Below are 17,814 nucleotides of genomic sequence, written 5' to 3'. Positions count from 1 at the left end.
CATGTGGCTGGAGTGTGTCAGCAGTTCCTGAAAGAGGAAGGCATTAATGATATGGACTGGCCCGCCCGTTCCCCAGACCTGAATCCAATTGAGAACATCTGGGACATCATATCTCGCTCCATCCACCAACGCCACGTTGCACCACAGACTGTCCAGGAGTTGGCGGATGCTTTAGTCCAGGTCTGGGAGGAGATCCCTCAGGAGACCATCCGCCACCTCATCAGGAGCATGCCCAGGCGTTGTAGGGAGGTCATACAGGCACGTGGAGGCCACACACACTACTGAGCCTCATTTTGACTTGTTTTAAGGACATTACATCAAAGTTGGATCAGCCTGTAGTGTGGTTTTCCACTTTAATTTTGAGGGTGACTCCAAATCCAGACCTTCATGGGTTGATAAATTTGATTTTCATTGATAGTTTGTGTGATTTTGTTGTCAGCACATTCAACTATGTAAAGAAAAAATGATTTAATAAGATTATTTCATTCATTCAGATCTAGGATGTGTTGTTTAAGTGTTCCCTTTATTTTTTTGAGCAGTGTATAATATATAATATGCCATTTAGCAGACGCTTTTATCCAAAGTGACTTACAGTCATGCGTGCATACATTTTTGTATATTTGACCCAGAGGGCCTTTCTAATGGAACACTAAGGCAGCTGTCAAAGTCAACACCTCATCTTGAAAACAGCTTCATACACCATGCCAGCGGCTGCCACTCTGCCAGATGCCTGGTTAATATTTTCCCCATCTGAAGACAGTGGAGGACTGAAGTGTATCTACTGTGTATTTAACAGGACATCATCATACTTTAGCCACGTAATGTGTGTCATTATTAATACAGAATGCCAGGGTCTCTGAGTGACTCAACTACAGGGCAACATCCAGGAAAAAGACTAATGTTAAATCATGTTATTCTTAAGCAATAAGGCCCGAGGGGGGGGGGGGTCGTATATGGCCAATATACCATGATTAAGGGCTGTGCTTATGCACAACGCAACACGGAGTACCTGGATACAGCCCTTAGCCGTGGTATAATGGCAATATACCACAAAAACCAGAGGTGTCTTATTGCTATTATAAAAACTGGTTACCAACGTAATTAGAGCAGTAAAAATACATGTTTTGTCATACCCATGGTATACAGTCTGATATACCACAGCTTTCAGACAATCAGCATTCAGGGGTTGAACCACCCAGTTTATAATTCATGATAACGCCATACAAGAGATATTTTACTGCAGCTGTAATGGACAGAGAATGTGTCTTGCTCTGCCTGATAGGCATTGGCTAAAGCAGAGTTTTCCATGCTGCACATGGCTGCATTTTGTGCCATCGATAAGGTCCAAAGTCTACGCACACACCTCTGCCACGCGCCCCGCAAATCATCAACCCAGGCATTCCACACGCATTCAGCCGACCTCTATATACAATAGATCTGTCATGCAGTCAGTCCACTTGCTTCTGCCTGCTATCACAGCAACTTTTAAAGTAGTACACATTTTTTGGGGGGGGTTATCTGGACCTTACTTTACTATTTATATTTTTGACTACTTTTACTTCACTACATTCCTAAAGACAGTAATGTACTTTTTACTCCATACATTTTCCTTGACACCCAAAAGTACTTGTTACATTTTGAATGCTTAGCAGGACAGAATTTTTTTTTACTTATGAAGAGAACATCCCTGGTCATCCCTACTTCCTCTGATCTGGCGGACTCACTAAAACACAAATGCTTTGTTTGTAAATTATGTCTTAGTGTTGGCGTGTGCCCCTGGCTAACCGTAAAAAAAAAAAATATGTAAATTGTGCCGTCTGGTTTGCTTAATACTTTTACTTTTGATACTTAAGTATATTTTAGTAATTACATTTACTTTTGATACTTAAGTATACTTAAAACCAAATACTTTTAGACTTTACTCAAGTAGTATTTTACTGGGTGACATTCACTTGAGTCATTTTCTATAAAGGTATCTTTACTTTTACTCAAGTATGACAATTGGGTACTTTTTCCACCACTGCTACTATCCACCTCCATTTGAAGTTGGAACAGACTGGGTCTACAACGGCCACCTATGGGATGGCTCTGCCCAGGGTTCGAATTACAAGCTACTCGTGGTGGGTTCACTAAAAATAGTGGACCATTGTCAATCACAACAATTATGGGGGGTGCCAATGTTGATATTTTAACACTAATGGGTGGGTGTGCCTTGATTAGGTACTGAAGTGCCCGGCATCCCCGTCAATCAAATCTCTAGTTCTGTCTCTTCTCAGGACACACCTTTCCAAAGCAGCTGTCTCTCCTCCATCCCTACGGCTCTCTATCAGTGTGTTAGTATCAGTGTGTTAGTCCTACCTTATCAGGCACCAGGCCTGAGGAGTCAACATGGTTTATCTGTGAGGCCATGCTTCCTGTTTCTGACCTCCGCCCAATGAGGTGCAGGCACACAAAATGTCTCCCACAGAGAACCCGGCACTGCACAGATTGACAGAGAAGAGGAGATCATACTGCCAGCTCAGAGGGGAGAGGAAAAAGGGCTAGAAATGGATGAGAGGGTTGAATAAGTCAGAGAGAATGTTGTGACATCCTGTGTGGCGTCATTCAGGCTGTGGATGGTCAAAATGTGACAAACATTTGCCCACACTTTGCTGTCACACCGTAGTCAGTTTTGATAACATAACCAAGCTCACCAAAACTGCGGAAAGCAACATCATACACACGCTTGTAGAATAGATTATGCCCCTGGCCTTTCGTAACTTGATAGAACCACTTTCAGACAGTACACAGTGTCAACACTCTGCCTGTATATGTTGTATAGTCTGTCCTGGTCCTACTGTATGGTGTCATGGCTGGGCGCGGGTGTGGGAGAGTCTAATTCAGGGTCCCAGAGTGTCATTCATTCCTCCTCCCCCACCCCTATCCTTGGAGTGTGCGGCCCTCTCCCTCATTGTCAGGGAGGGGTTATGAACCCTGAGGGGTATGGAATGGGAAATGGAATGTGGCATTGTAGCAAGCCCCCCCCCTGCATCCCAGGGGGTTCCCCTCCCCATCATGGGGTCCACTTCCACCCCACCCTGACCTGGCCCTATACTGTAGGAGAGACAGTGGTGCTGCTGTTTTGGGCCAGAGTCACTGGCTCACTTCACCAAGCAGCTTTCACTGGTCACTGTACTACAAACCCTCTACCATCTACTCTTTCTTTCTCTCAACTTTCTCTCTCTCTCTCTCACACACACACACACAAACACACATACCGCTCTTCAGAGAAAGCCATTGGGGCTCAGGAAGAGGGCTGTGGTGGGTGTGAATGTATGGCCAGAGCTCCACCCAGGGCCCCAGACGAGACTGTAGACAGAGAACACACAGAGCAGGGAGTCCAGTGACCTGCAGTGAGGGACTTCGAATGCACCTCTCTGTCCATGTGATGCCTACAACTATAGCCTACTATTTTGTGCAGTAGATCTAAGGCCAAAATCACACAGTCTGTATGATACAACTAAACGTTATTAGAGAACCAGATCTACAGGACTGACCCTATAGCCTAGAGGGGGTGTGTAAGACAGAGTTAGTTACATAATACACTCACAAGCTGCTGAACTCTTACCCTCTACAAACAAATACACACGCATAAGAGACACACGCTGGCAGAACACACACACACACACACACACACTCTGACTGCACAGTACACAAATAAATGGATCCTTCCATTGAAACACAATGAAGCCTGTGACCATGTGTTTAGCCCTCCACCCTGTCTGTCTTGTCATTGGACCGTTTCCTCTGGAACATACTGCTCAACAATCAACAAAGAGGAGGGAAGGAAAGGGTGACTCCAAAACATTCACTCACACACACACACACAACACACACACACACACACACACACACACACACACACATGATTGAGCAAATACACAAGACAGACGCCCTACACGTGACCACACATCACAAACAATGGAGTAATCGGGCTATATCAATTATATACTCTAGTCCTCAAGTACCCTCAACAGCATACAATTTTGTTGTAGGCCCAGACAAACTCACCTGATTCAACTCATTGAGGGCTTGATGATTAGTTGACAAGTTGAATCAGGTGTGTTTGTCTGGGGCTACAATAACAATGTGTACTGTTGGAGATACTGGAGGACTGGAGTTGGGAAATGCTGCTCTAGATTTGACCAAAGTTACATTAAATGCAGTTCAATCAACTACAGTAAGAGGTTTGACTTTGACTTAAACAGTCCACATGAGTTAGCATGTTATCCACTAGCATGCTATCCTATCAGTTTGATCAACACTGTACTGTGTGTATACTGTAGATCGGGGTACTCAACTCTTACCCTACGAGGTCCGGAGCCTGCTGGTTTTCTGTTCTACCTGATAATTAATTGCACACACCTGGTGTCCCAGGTCTAAATCAGTCTCTGGTTAGAGGGGAACTATTGAAAAAAATGCAGTGGAACTGGCTTCGAGGTCCAGAGTTGAGTTTGAGGGCTGTAGACTGTAGTAATTGTAGAAAAATGAAAGTTATAAAGACTAGGTGTTTTCATTGTGACCAGTAGAGGCAACCCATTTTGGAGAGAGCAGAAGAGGGGGATGAGGGAGGGGTCTGCCTGACTCTCTCTACCTTCCCCAACAACAATGACAGGAAACCAGCCTAAGCTTTCTGGAGTCTCTGTGCTGGCCAAGGCCCCAGGAAAAGATTCCCACAGAAGCAAGCTACGCTAAGGAGATTTAAAAAGAGAGTCACAAACTAAGGTGTGGCCGCCTGGTTCCTAAAATATTTATAAGAGAAGTTCATGAAGAGTTGACATATTTTCTTTAAATGGCATAGGACAATGTTATATTGAACAGCCATTGTGGATTGTATGGCATCAGCGTCTGATTGAATAGTTGGTAAAGCTAACATAAATAATGTCAGGATTTGTGTCGTAGCTAACTTGAACATGGTGAGGTACACACAGTGACTTGGTCTGAAATACATAACTATAACCCAGTAAATAAACTATTACCCACTATAGGTCAATAATCAAACCCACTAAATAATCCATCAGGAATGCTTAAAGAAAAAGCCTGGTTTGAAATCTATTTCAACTTCAAGCTTTGCCACACGTTGGGAACACATTGACTTGTATGTGAAATGTGGTCTCCTTTTTACGAGTTGCTCGCTCCTCAATCACCAGATTAAACCATTTAAAGTCATCGTCAACCCACGCACTCTATTCTGTGGGAGAAAAACCATTTTAGAGAGTGAATACTCCTACACAGGCACTAAAGTGGGATATTCCGATGCCTGAGGAACCATGTTGTGCCATAACAAAAGCCTCTCCCCTCTACGGCACACCACAAGGGCCAAAAAGCCAAGTGGCAGTGGGTGTGTCAGTGGCTGACCCATGCTCTTTAATAAGCAGCTTTTATATGAATGAGTAGATAACAGGCTTGATATCCGGTAGAACCCTGGTGGAGACAGACAGACAGACAGCCCAGTGAAGACAGTCAGCCAACTGGCATATGCCTACAGGCCTGTCTGCATGTCGCCTGCTCTCCGGGCGAAGTCTCTACGTTACTGTTCTCTACAGACTTCCTCCAAGACATGGAACACACACAACGGTCCCTCCCTGAACAGCAGAACTCTCAGCCTACTAGTCACAGTTGATTTCATCTGACACACGGAGGACTCTTTCTCTCCTGTAATTTGCCTTTAAAAACAGGCTTATGTAACCAGGCAGTCATTCATGAGGACTCCAGAAACCCCAAGCTGACTGGCTGGCTGGCATCCTCCTCAGTCTCCCAGTGGAATCTCAATGGACCAAAGCCTCTGTTGATGTGGGCTTTCCTCAAAAGCAAAACGGAGTGAATTAGGCGCCTCACCCACACAAAACAATAACACAAACAGATAAGATAGATACAGTGGATAGAAAATAAACTTGGAGGCTCAACTCAAGCCATGCATCACACCCTTATTTTCATATTTTATCAGATGTTTAGAGTGGCTTTAATGACAGATTTTCCCATAGGATCCAGTCAATATGACATGAGGCACCTAAATCTGTTAAGGGTGTAATAAGGGCAGCCAAAATATAACCTGTTGTGACTTGTGTGCTGGTTTAGACCTCTCTTTCTTATTGGTATATTAACTAATTTACCATCTGGTGATGTCACCAGGCAGGCCAAAACTCCATCCCACCAAAACAGGCTGACATCGCAGGTGGTCTTTTCAAACAGCTCTTACACTAAAAGGGCAGTATCATAATTTTCATAAATACACAGTATTATTCCAACCTCAGTGTGGAAATATTTAAAAAACACAGATAAATTACGTTTTTCACTGCACTGGGCCTTTAAACTGTCAAGTAATGTATTCTCTCTAACTAGGCCTATATTTTGTGTGCATTTTTGATTTAGAAAGCAAGCAAGCAAGCACACTAGAAACCAGGGAAACATTAAATGTCCAATATGAAAACTATAATTCAACCAATGAAATATGAGCGGTACAGAAGTGGTCTTGTTTGTTCATGGAACACTTCCTTCTGAGTTGCGTGCCAGCGTTAACTATAATACCACAACTCCATTAGGCCATCTGGGTGAGCTTGAAAGTAAACAGAGGAACAATCTGTGTGTATTTCTAAGACAAACAACATAACTGTGCCTGTTTTTCTATGGTGCTTGAGTCATTTTCCAGGACCTGTAGATGCTTTACAAGAAATGCCCAGACAAGTGAGGGCAATTTACAGTAAGCCATTTACACTAATATACAGTACATTGTTTCCATGAGCTTCAATTGCTCTAGTCTATAGAGTTAACTAATGTGATATTGTGGCCGGCTGGGACTCTGCCTTGTAATGTTAACACACAGCAGTGATAAGAGATGAGGCAGACACAGCATTTAACTACCCTGCAGACACCGTGTCACAGCCAGGACACAGCAGGGCCTATAGGTGGGGTGGAATTGCTGTGTTTTGGATATTGGGACGAGACATGGAAGTTAAGGGTGGAGGTGAGGGAAACAGGGTTCTCATAAGGTTTCTTAGATGGCCCCCATTACCTTCCCTGCAAGTTCAGATTAAACCCTGTTGGAAATCCTGCTCATACTATTGATTAAGTCAATGAGATCACAGTGGGTTACTGCTCTATTGGAAGTGTAATACTGGAGGAGTTCAAGTCACAAACATGTCAACCGTATACGGTACATAGCATACATTTTCACATAGCAAACACAGGATATGCATGATGTCAAATCAAATCAAATGTTATTTGTCACATACACGTTTAGCAGATGTTATTGCAGGTGTAGCGAAATGCCCCTCGAGCAGCCCGTAAGATGCTGCACATGTGTCTGGCTGACTGCATCCTGTCCAACACATGAGTAGGCTGCTCATGGCTGGGCACTGCAGGGTATGGTAGTGAGACTGTTGTTTAGACTGTTATGGTAGCAAATCACTCAGCAGTGAGATTCACTCGGAGCGCCACATTGGAACACAGAGACCCAAACAGACACTGCAGTGTCAGTGATGAAGTCTGGGTTATTACACCACGGCAATAGAGGAACCAGAGAGAGGGGCTGAGAGGGGCTGGGAGAGCCCCAGGGGTAAACATCCGGGGCACGCCAGGGGGCACAGATGTTTTGGAATGCCCCTCTTTTCTTCAATGTTTTAATGAACCCACGTCATGTGCATGCTGTTGGCTAGAGGGTATAAAGAGGATGTGAAGACAAAATGTAGTCCCTTTACAGAATAAATAAAGTGAGAAACAGACATTGAACAATGTGAAGAGATTAATTCCAAAACGCTTTATCCACACATTTTTCACATTTGTGTTTTTTTCACTAAAAATGATTGCTTATTGGTACCTTTGTGTGTGTAAAATATTACTGTTCTCAGATAAATAAATAAAATGTTTATTCAAATGTGTTATTTTAAAAAACGCTATATATACATTGTTTCGCTGGAATGTTTGTATACTGTATATTTAACTGTGATATAGTGCCTTCTGAAAGAATTCACACCCCATCACGACTTCCGCCGAGGCTGCCTCCCCTCCTTGTTCGGGCAGGCTTCGGCGTTCGTCGTCACCGGCTTACTAACCACTGCCGCCCCAATCATCATCACAATTGTCTCGTCTTGTAAATCACACACACCTGGTTCCTATCCCCTAATTAGTCTGTGTATAAGTGTTCCCTCTGCCCCCTTGTCCTTGTGGGTGATTGTTAATTGTGAGAGTATGTAGCTCGGTGGAGCTACTCATTCATTGTGTTGCCAGGGTAGATTTTCCCCTGTGCTTATGTATTATTGGATTCCGTTACAGTGTATTTACTAGGGATGTTGGTTTCCCCTGTGCCTGTTTCGTTGATCGTTATTGGAGCGCATGTGTGTGTCAACGAAGGAATAAACTCTGTATTCGGTGATTACCCTCCTGCGCCTGACTCCTTTCACGACACTCATCACACACCCCTTGACTTTTTCCACATTTTGTTGTGTTACAAAGTGGGATTAAAATAGATTGAATTGTCATTTTCTTGTCAACGATCTACACAAAATACTCCAATGTCAAAGTGGAAGAAAAATTATAATATTTGTACAAAAACATAGGAAAAATAAAACTAATATAGATCTTCATTAGATAAGTATACAACCCCCTGAGTCAATACATGTTAGAATCACCTTTGGCAGCGATTACAGCTGTCAGTCTTTCTAGGTAAGTCTCTAACACCTGGATTGTGCAACATTGGCCCATTATTACTTTCAAAATTCTTCAAGCGCTGTCAAATTGATTGTTGATCATTGCTAAACAACCTTTGTCCAGTCTTGCCATAGATTTTCAAGCAGATTTAAGTCACTCAGGATTTAAGCCACTCAGGAACATTCACTGTCTTCTTGGTAAGCAATTCCAGTGTAGATTTGGCCTTGTGTTTTAGGTTATCGTCCTGCTGAAATGTGAATTAATCTCCCAATGTCTGGTGGAAAGCAGACTGAACTACGTTTTCCTCTAGGATTTTGCCTGTGCTTAGCTCCATTCCGTTTCTTTTTTATCCTGAAAAACTACCCAGTCCTTAACGATTACAAGCATACCAATAACATGATGCAGCCACCACTATGCTTGAAAATATGTGGTACTCAGTAATGTGTCGTATTGGATTTGCTCCAAACATAACACTTTTTATTCAGGACAAAAAGTTAATTGCTTTGCCACATTTTTTGCAGTATTACTTCAGTGCCTTGTTGCAAACAGGATGTATGTTTTGGAATATTTGTATTCTGTACAGGCTTTCTTCATTTCACTTTGTCCATTAGGTTAGTATTGTGGATTAACTACAATGTTGTTGATCCATCCTCAGTTTTCTCCTATCACAGCCATTCAACTCTTTAACTGTTTTAAAGTCACCATTGCCCTCATGGTGAAATCCCTGAGTGGTTTCCTTCCTTTCCGGCAACTGAGTTAGGAAGGATGCCTGTACAGTGAGGGAAAAAAGTATTTGATCCCCTGCTGATTTTGTACGTTTGCCCACTGACAAAGAAATGATCAGTCTATAATTTTTATGGTAGGTTTATTTGAACAGTGAGATAATAAATCCAGAAAAACGCATGTCAAAAATGTTATAAATTGATTTGCATTTTAATGAGGGAAATAAGTATTTGACCCCCTCTCAATCAGAAAGATTTCTGGCTCCCAGGTGTCTTTTATACAGGTAACGAGCTGAGATTAGGAGCACACTCTTAAAGGGAGTGCTCCTAATCTCAGCTTGTTACCTGTATAAAAGACACCTGTCCACAGAAGCAATCAATCAATCAGATTCCAAACTCTCCACCATGGCCAAGACCAAAGAGCTCTCCAAGGATGTCAGGGACAAGATTGTAGACCTACACAAGCCTGGAATGGGCTACAAGACCATCGCAAAGCAGCTTGGTGAGAAGGTGACAACAGTTGGTGCGATTATTCGCAAATGGAAGAAACACAAAATAACTGTCAATCTCCCTCAGCCTGGGGCTCCATGCAAGATCTCACCTCGTGGAGTTGCAATGATCATGAGAACGGTGAGGAATCAGCCCAGAACTACACGGGAGGATCTTGTCAATGATCTCAAGGCAGCTGGGACCATAGTCACCAAGAAAACAATTGGTAACACACTACGCCGTGAAGGACTGAAATCCTGCAGCGCCCGCAAGGTCCCCCTGCTCAAGAAAGCACATATACAGGCCCGTCTGAAGTTTGCCAATGAACATCTGAATGATTCAGAGGAGAACTGGGTGAAAGTGTTGTGGTCAGATGAGAGCAAAATCGAGCTCTTTGGCATCAACTCAACTCGCCGTGTTTGGAGGAGGAGGAATGCTGCCTATGACCTCAAGAACACCATCCCCACCGTCAAACATGGAGGTGGAAACATTATGTTTTGGGGGTGTTTTTCTGCTAAGTGGACAGGACAAAAACACATGGCCAAGGCAACAAAGGAGTGGCTCAAGAAGAAGCACATTAAGGTCCTGGAGTGGCCTAGCCAGTCTCCAGACCTTAATCCCATAGAAAATCTGTGGAGGGAGCTGAAGGTTTGAGTTGCCAAACGTCAGCCTCGAAACCTTAATGACTTGGAGACGATCTGCAAAGAGGAGTGGGACAAAATCCCTCCAGAGATGTGTGCAAACCTGGTGGCCAACTACAAGAAACGTCTGACCTCTGTGATTGCCAACAAGGGTTTTGCCACCAAGTACTAAGTAATGTTTTGCAGAGGGGTGAAATACTTATTTCCCTCATTAAAATGCAAATCAATTTATAACATTTTTGACATGCGTTTTTCTGGATTTTTTTGTTGTTATTCTGTCTCTCACTGTTCAAATAAACCTACCATTACAATTATAGACTGATCATGTCTTTGTCAGTGGGCAAACGTACAAAATCAGCAGGGGATCAAAAACTTTTTTCCCCTCACTGTATCTTTGTAGTGATTGGGTGTTTTGATACACCATCCAAAATGTAACTTCACCATGCTCAAAGGGATATTCAATGTCTGCTTTTTTATATATTTTTACCTATCTACCAATAAGTGCCCTTCTTTGTGAGGCACTGGAAAACCTCCCTGGTCTTTGTGGTTGAATCTGTGTTTGAATTTCACTGCTCAACTGAGGAACCTTACAGTAATTGTATGTGTGGGGTACAGAGATGAGATAGTCATTCTAAAATCATGTTAAACACTATTATTGCACACAGAGTGAGTCCATGCAACTTATGCGACTTGTTAAGCAAATGTTTACTCCTGAACTTATTTAGGCTTGCCATAACAACGGGGTAGAATACTTACTGACTCAATAAAGGTCAGCTTTTAATTTTGTATTAATTTGTAAAAATGTCTAAACACATCATTCCACTTTGACATTATGGGGTATTGTGTGTAAGCCAGTGACAACAAATCTAAACTAAATCAATTTTAGATTCAGGCTGTACAACAACCAAATGTGGAAAACGTCAAGGGGTGTCAATACTTTCTGAAGGCACTGTATGTGGTTGCACTAACTGTATGTTGCTCTGGATAAGATTACTAAAATGTAAAATCTAAATGTTTTACATACAGATCTCATATTACTGCATTGATTAACTAAATATTGATGTCACAAATGTATCATTTGTACAGTTCTTTATTAAAAAAAACATGTTATTTGTTACATTTGACTGTGTAAAACCTAGCAGTCCTACTTATTTCTCAGAGAGTGAGGCGGATATATAGCGTTTTGCTAAAAAAAAACATGATTATTTGTCCCTCTGAAATGAAACCATCAAGTGATAGATTTTTAAAAAAAATACATGTCTGTCATTGAACAACCTCATGGCATGATAAGATAGTGGAAAAAACACACCAATCTCTTTCATAAGTTCTTTAAACAATAAAAGCAAATTTACCAACATTTCTGAAAATTGATATGTAGCGTTTTGGAATTAAACTCTTCATTTGTTTTCATAGACAGCGGAAGGTCATAATCAAGGACTAAGAATTGTATTTTGATTTGTTTCTTGTGTTCCATTGTGGGTGCATTAAATTGCGAGTAATGAAAATATGAAGAAGACACCAGAAATATGTTTGATGTGGTCTGTTCAAAGACATCTGCTTCAGTAAACCTCAAATTATTTATCTTCAACACCAATGTCAAGTGTCAGTTATTTCTCAAACCTCAGAACAACAACACACAAAACATAGTTGCCCTTTCCCCTGAATGTGTGTGGTGTGCAGCATCACTGTCAAATTCACACACATCCAAGCATGTATTTCACATTCCATTACAGGAGATAGTGAAGGAAGTTTGAAGGTGGCAGATGTTTTCCCTGGAGACCCTTGTTGCCAGAGACAGATCAGGATGTTGGTGATTAGCAGAGTAAGAACAGGTGAATAGAGTTCCAGTGTTCTGGAAACATGCCAGGGATTCTGTAACTGCAAGGGAGTTAAGCATTCTACAGCTGTCTGAAAATGAAAGTGTGAATTCTTAGAGCTGAAAAGATGGGTGTTAATACCATGATGTATAATAATTTAATAGAAGTTCATAAACAGGACCCCTGGAGCCACAGTGTGTTGTGTGAGTGAGTGAGTGAGTGAGTGAGTGAGTGAGTGAGTGAGTGAGTGAGTGAGTGAGTGAGTGAGTGAGAGACTGACTGACTGACTCCTGTCCCAGTCCTACAGTAATGTTGACTTGAACTCGAGGCTGAAGCAGGCTGTTTGTCCTTCCTCTCCTATACCCCCCACCACCCACAACAAATGTGCAGCCAACTGACTCGCCTACGACCTGCTACCTCTGCCAAAACTGCTACAATGAAGAGAGTGGGAATACTGGGCTTTGCAGCTGACCATATTAATGATGTTATTTTCACAGTGCACTTATATAACAGGAGACTGAAAAGTTAAGATATTGTAATTACATTGTTGGTGAATAAATGGATGAATAAAAAAAAACATCCCATTCGTTTAATTGAAATCCCTAGGACAGTGTCAGTGGTATTATTACGCAAACTGTAACGGAATCTGTGTTGTATATTTGCGGAATATACCTTATGTGGCCACCAGGCTTTCATAGATTCTTCTGGTTTTGCACTTTGGCACACTCACCTTCTCAGAGTTGATGCTCAGCTTTTTCTCAACGTGGCTATGGATCTCTACGTGGCTATGGATCTCTCCGTTATTTTCCGGGACGGGGGTGGATTCTCTCGGTGTCCCGCATGGTGTCCCGTTCTCCTTCACATCTTCGCTTTCTGACTCGTCGTCGCTGGGTAAAGGAATGCGCTCCGTGACATATTCTTTGAGACACTTAATCTTGTGTTTTTTCAACAGTTGCTCAGTGTCCTGGTCGATAACAATGAGCTCGAGCTGGCCCACGGTGGCTTTTATCCGGGACACAACCTGTTGATGGCTCTCGCTCTCCACGTTCTCCCCGTTCACGAACACTAGTCGGTCCCCCGCGCGAATCCCCGAAGTTTCAGACGGACTGTCGGGCTCCACAAGCCGTATAAACTGCCCGGTCTTACCCTTCTCACCGTGGAGATGGAACCCATACCCATTGTCCCCTTTCTCCAGCACGCAGAGTCTTGGCCGATGATCTTCGCTTTTGCTGGGCATAGTTTCTGCTATTTATTTAACCAATTCAACCTGTTGCTTGTGAGAAGGATCGTTCAGTAGCTGGAAATTGCCAAGAAAAGTCAGTTTGAGATGCTGAGCACGAGTGGTACCCGTCAACAGGAATCTCTACCGCTCTCAAGGAAGAGCGTCTGGAATCCAATCCGTCTGTTTATAAGGCGCCGTCCGTGGTGACTGGATATCAACCGCAGTCGCAACTCACTTTCAAAAGCAACTCCTACAACTTTGTGCATACAGGGGACTTATGCCAACACGAGATGTGTCGCCAAAATCTCAAGTTCTACTAACTATATGTATGCGATGACTCTGCTCCAAAACTATATTCTCTACTCTGACACTGAATTAAACTCAGTAGACTACTTTATAAAGGACAGTGACGTAGGTGCAGAAGACAGATAGTAACACCAATCACTACTCAAATACCCCAGGAGGAGGGAGGCGCATAAATCATTGGGGCATGCATGCTATTGGCCCTAATGATGGACAAGTGCATGCGCAAAAATGATTGCTGCTACTGCAGCCAGCCAGCTGCGCCATATTGTGACAAATGCATGTGGTCCTTCTGTAAACATATGGCATGTATCACAGGAGGTTGGTGGCACCTTAATTGGGGAGGATGGGCACGTGGTAATGGCTGGAGCGGAATAGGTGGAACGGTATCAATAACAGGTTTGATGCCATTCTATTCGTTCCTTTCCAGCCATTATTATGAGCCATCCTCCCCTCAGCAGCCTTCACTGTACTGTATATTCCTGATGTTGAAATAGGTTTACTTATAGATTGCATATATTATGCTCAGGAGAGGACATCTGCATTCGCCACATGTGCTTGTTCTCTCTCCCTCCCCCGCTTGCTCTCTGTCTGTCTGTCTGTTTGTCTCTGTGAGAACACACACACTCACTGACAGACAGACACTCTTCTGATAAAGGCCCTGCAATTCTGAAGAAATGCAAACCTTTATGTGGAAGGAAGGGGCCTACACCCTCCTTGAGAAAACATGCTCTATTACATCAACACTAAAACATCAAGGACCTCACTGACCCAAAACCACAGCAGAGTCTTTATTTCTCTATACTGGGACATTTGCCAGGTACACTTATCAATGCATGGACATGTCCTTATTATAATCTATTGATGACTCACTGTAGTCTATTGATGACTCACTATGGTAATAATAAAGTAATTGGTCATTTAGCAGACACTCTTATCCAGATCGACTTACAGGAGCAATTAGGGTTAAGTGCTTTGCTCAAGGTCACATCGACAGATTTTTCACCTTGTCAGCTCGGGGATTAGAACCAGCAACCTTTCGATTACTGGCACAACACTCTTAACCACTAAACTACCTGCCGCCCCTATTGATGACTCACTAATAGGCCTATCATCTCAAACTATGTATACAGAAAGTCTGATGATCAGGTGCTTTGTGATGTTTCTGAGGAATGAATGATTCTTGTTTGTGATTGATTTAATCGTTTGTACAACTGTACAACTGTGTGGAGGACGAAGTGTTCCTAGGAGGTTTATGGTCTGTGTGATTGATAGACTGGATGGGAAGGGGAGAGCTAGATTCCAGGTACACAGCTGAGCCAGGTACAATGAGTAATGAGTGTTCTGCCTGGCACCACCATCTCCACTCCAGACTCCACCATCCAGGTTGATATAGCCCTGCAACTCAGCTCAAATTGAACCTCTTTTGTACAGTACCGGTAAATAACCCTTTTCATATTCCAGGGCTGTGAGGATTCCCATAATCTCACATTTCCAGTTTCATCTCTATATGTGGTGGTTTGAAATAAACATTTTTTTGTCACTCTCAATAAGTGGATGCCTTACTGGCTTATTTATTTTAAAATATATATTTTTTCAGATGGATGTATTTCACAAAACAATCCAGTCCCTTTGTGCCTTTGTGTATGTTTGGAGCTATTTGTGTGAAACAAATAAAGAGTGGTGATATTAAAGAGTGACTGCCTTTAAAAAGCAACTAATCCCTTTGAAAAATATGAGTCAGAAACAGCGTGTCAAAATTGACTACAAAGTGTAAATAGGATACTTTTTTGGTCATAAAGTCAGTCTTTATTAAACTGAGTTTGGAACATCCGTGCGTCACAACTGGTAAATGAAGGTTGGGTTTTGATTTGACGATGCCCAGTTGCCTACTAACATGGGGTGAACAGCTGCAGTGATTGCTCTCTATCCAATAGCATAGACAGTCAGACAGACCTGCCCAGCAACTCCGACATGTGTTGCATTTTTTAACTTGAGAAATACTGCACCAAACACCTTAGTTAGATGTAAAATCACGCAACTAAAACATCGTCGGCAAAAACGTCTAAATGATTTACTGATTTCTTGAGTTATCTTAGATTCATTATGGGGATTTTCATGAAGTGAAATAGGCTTGTCATGGGGGACAAACTTCATTAACCAAACGCGGAATCGGTCAGGAAACACACCCCAAGACTGAAATATTGGTTTTCTACAGAAAAACACACTTACCAATCAGCGTGTTCAGTGGCGATTTAAAAAGTGCAATTGAACTAGCTGTGGTAAATAGCGTAACGCCCTATTATTCTTTGAAAAGCAATGCTGCCACCTGGTGGGAGGCAACCTCAGTACATCATATCCCATCCACCTATAACAGGGATCATCAACTAGATTCAGATGATGGCCGATTTTTTCTGGAGCCGTTGGTCGGGGGCTGGAACATAATTACAAATAATTTGTAGACTGCAAAAAGCCCAAACACATACAATGTTTGACTAAAACATAATAATTTAAACCTTGCTTGCATTTGTATACAATCACGTTTCTCTCTATTATGTGTGGGAATACTTGGGTACAGATTTCTTAAATTAAAATCACTTAAAGCTGGTTTCCTGGTGTTTTTAGTATTTTATGTCCAACAATTTTTTATTTATTTTTTTGCTCAGAAAACTTGAGGGGCCAAATAAAACCACTGGCAGGCCGCCAGTTGGGGAACCCTGACCTATAACCTCCTCCCCAGGAGACTCAAAGAAACAGATATACAAACACACACTGCACACTACAATAAACACCACCATCTTCATTACAAAAAATAGTTTTTATATACTGTACGATAACAAAGCACTTTTCCATGGCACTTTGTGATCACTGTGACACCTCCATAGAGAGTGACAATAATTGTGACATCAAGCCAATTCAATAAGCAAACATTCATAACCAAATACAAAGGAACATGTTACACAATGCAACCCATGTACAGTAGAGCCACAACAACAACAACAACAACAACATCCATTAATGATGACTGATAGAGGCTCCACAACAACAGTCTCAGAGGGAACTCTCTCATTGGTCGAATGTGTGGTGGATGGCACGTTTAAAAGCAAATCAAAACTCATGCTGGAACTTCTGACCACCACCTCAATTAACGTTTGACCACAGCATTTCAGAAAATAATATTAATTTGGGGTATAATTACAAAATCACTGTCATTAGTCCGCTTTTTGTGCATGACACCGCAGTAGTAGAGGGTACTCCTCATACAACATGTACTGTATAATGGCATTTAGTCCTGAATAACATGTGGTGAAACAAATGAAGCCATGAGCCCCCCAAAAATCTGTGTTTTATTCCACCTAACATCTTTACATAAAGTGATCAGATCATTTCCTAATTTCTTTGTAAATATGGCAAAATTGGGGCAAGAAATTCAATTTGGATTTCCAATCCTTCCTTATGGCAATAATGAGTAAGGCTGACAGGCTGCAGCTGCAGCATGTGATACACATGAACTAAATTACCAGAGCATGTTTCAAATATCAATTCACATTTTAAATACACTGGTAATGAATTTCTATCCAACTGAAAACACTGACATGGTTTTTCTCCTGATAGGGGTAGAATGAGGGTTGGCTAGTTGCCATAGGCCTTCCAAGCAGGTGGGGAGCAGACCAGGTATTCTCTTTTTCACAAGTGGTTGCACCTGCTCTTTTTAAGACTGCTCTCTCTGTCTGATGATGGTATTTTAGGGGGACTGTCTCCCTACTGCTCTATGTCTCTCTCTTTATTTCTCTCTCTCTCTCTCTCTCTCTCTCTCTCTCTCTCTCTCTCTCTCTCTCTCTCTCTCTCTCTCTCTCTCTCTCTCTCTCTCTCTCTCTCTCTCTCTCTCTCTCTCTCTCTCTCTCTCTCTCTCTCTCTCTCTCTCTCTCTCTCTC

The 17,814-nt window shown here is 42.3% G+C and overlaps 1 protein-coding gene across 1 annotated transcript in view; it reads right to left on the bottom strand.

The window, feature by feature from the left end:
- The window catches only part of LOC121585155 (Na(+)/H(+) exchange regulatory cofactor NHE-RF1-like), a 32,815-nt gene extending 18,821 nt beyond the window's left edge, over nucleotides 1–13,994 (bottom strand). The window contains exon 1 of the mRNA XM_041901535.2: nucleotides 13,085–13,994. Coding sequence (XP_041757469.2) covers nucleotides 13,085–13,591 — 507 coding nt within the window. The 5' untranslated portion in view covers nucleotides 13,592–13,994. The remainder of the gene's footprint in view (nucleotides 1–13,084) is intronic.
- Nucleotides 13,995–17,814: the final 3,820 nt, after the last annotated feature.

This window comes from Coregonus clupeaformis, chromosome 35 (assembly GCF_020615455.1).
Source record: "Coregonus clupeaformis isolate EN_2021a chromosome 35, ASM2061545v1, whole genome shotgun sequence".
Lineage (NCBI taxonomy): Eukaryota > Metazoa > Chordata > Actinopteri > Salmoniformes > Salmonidae > Coregonus > Coregonus clupeaformis.
This window is presented reverse-complemented; position numbering and strand designations above follow the sequence as displayed.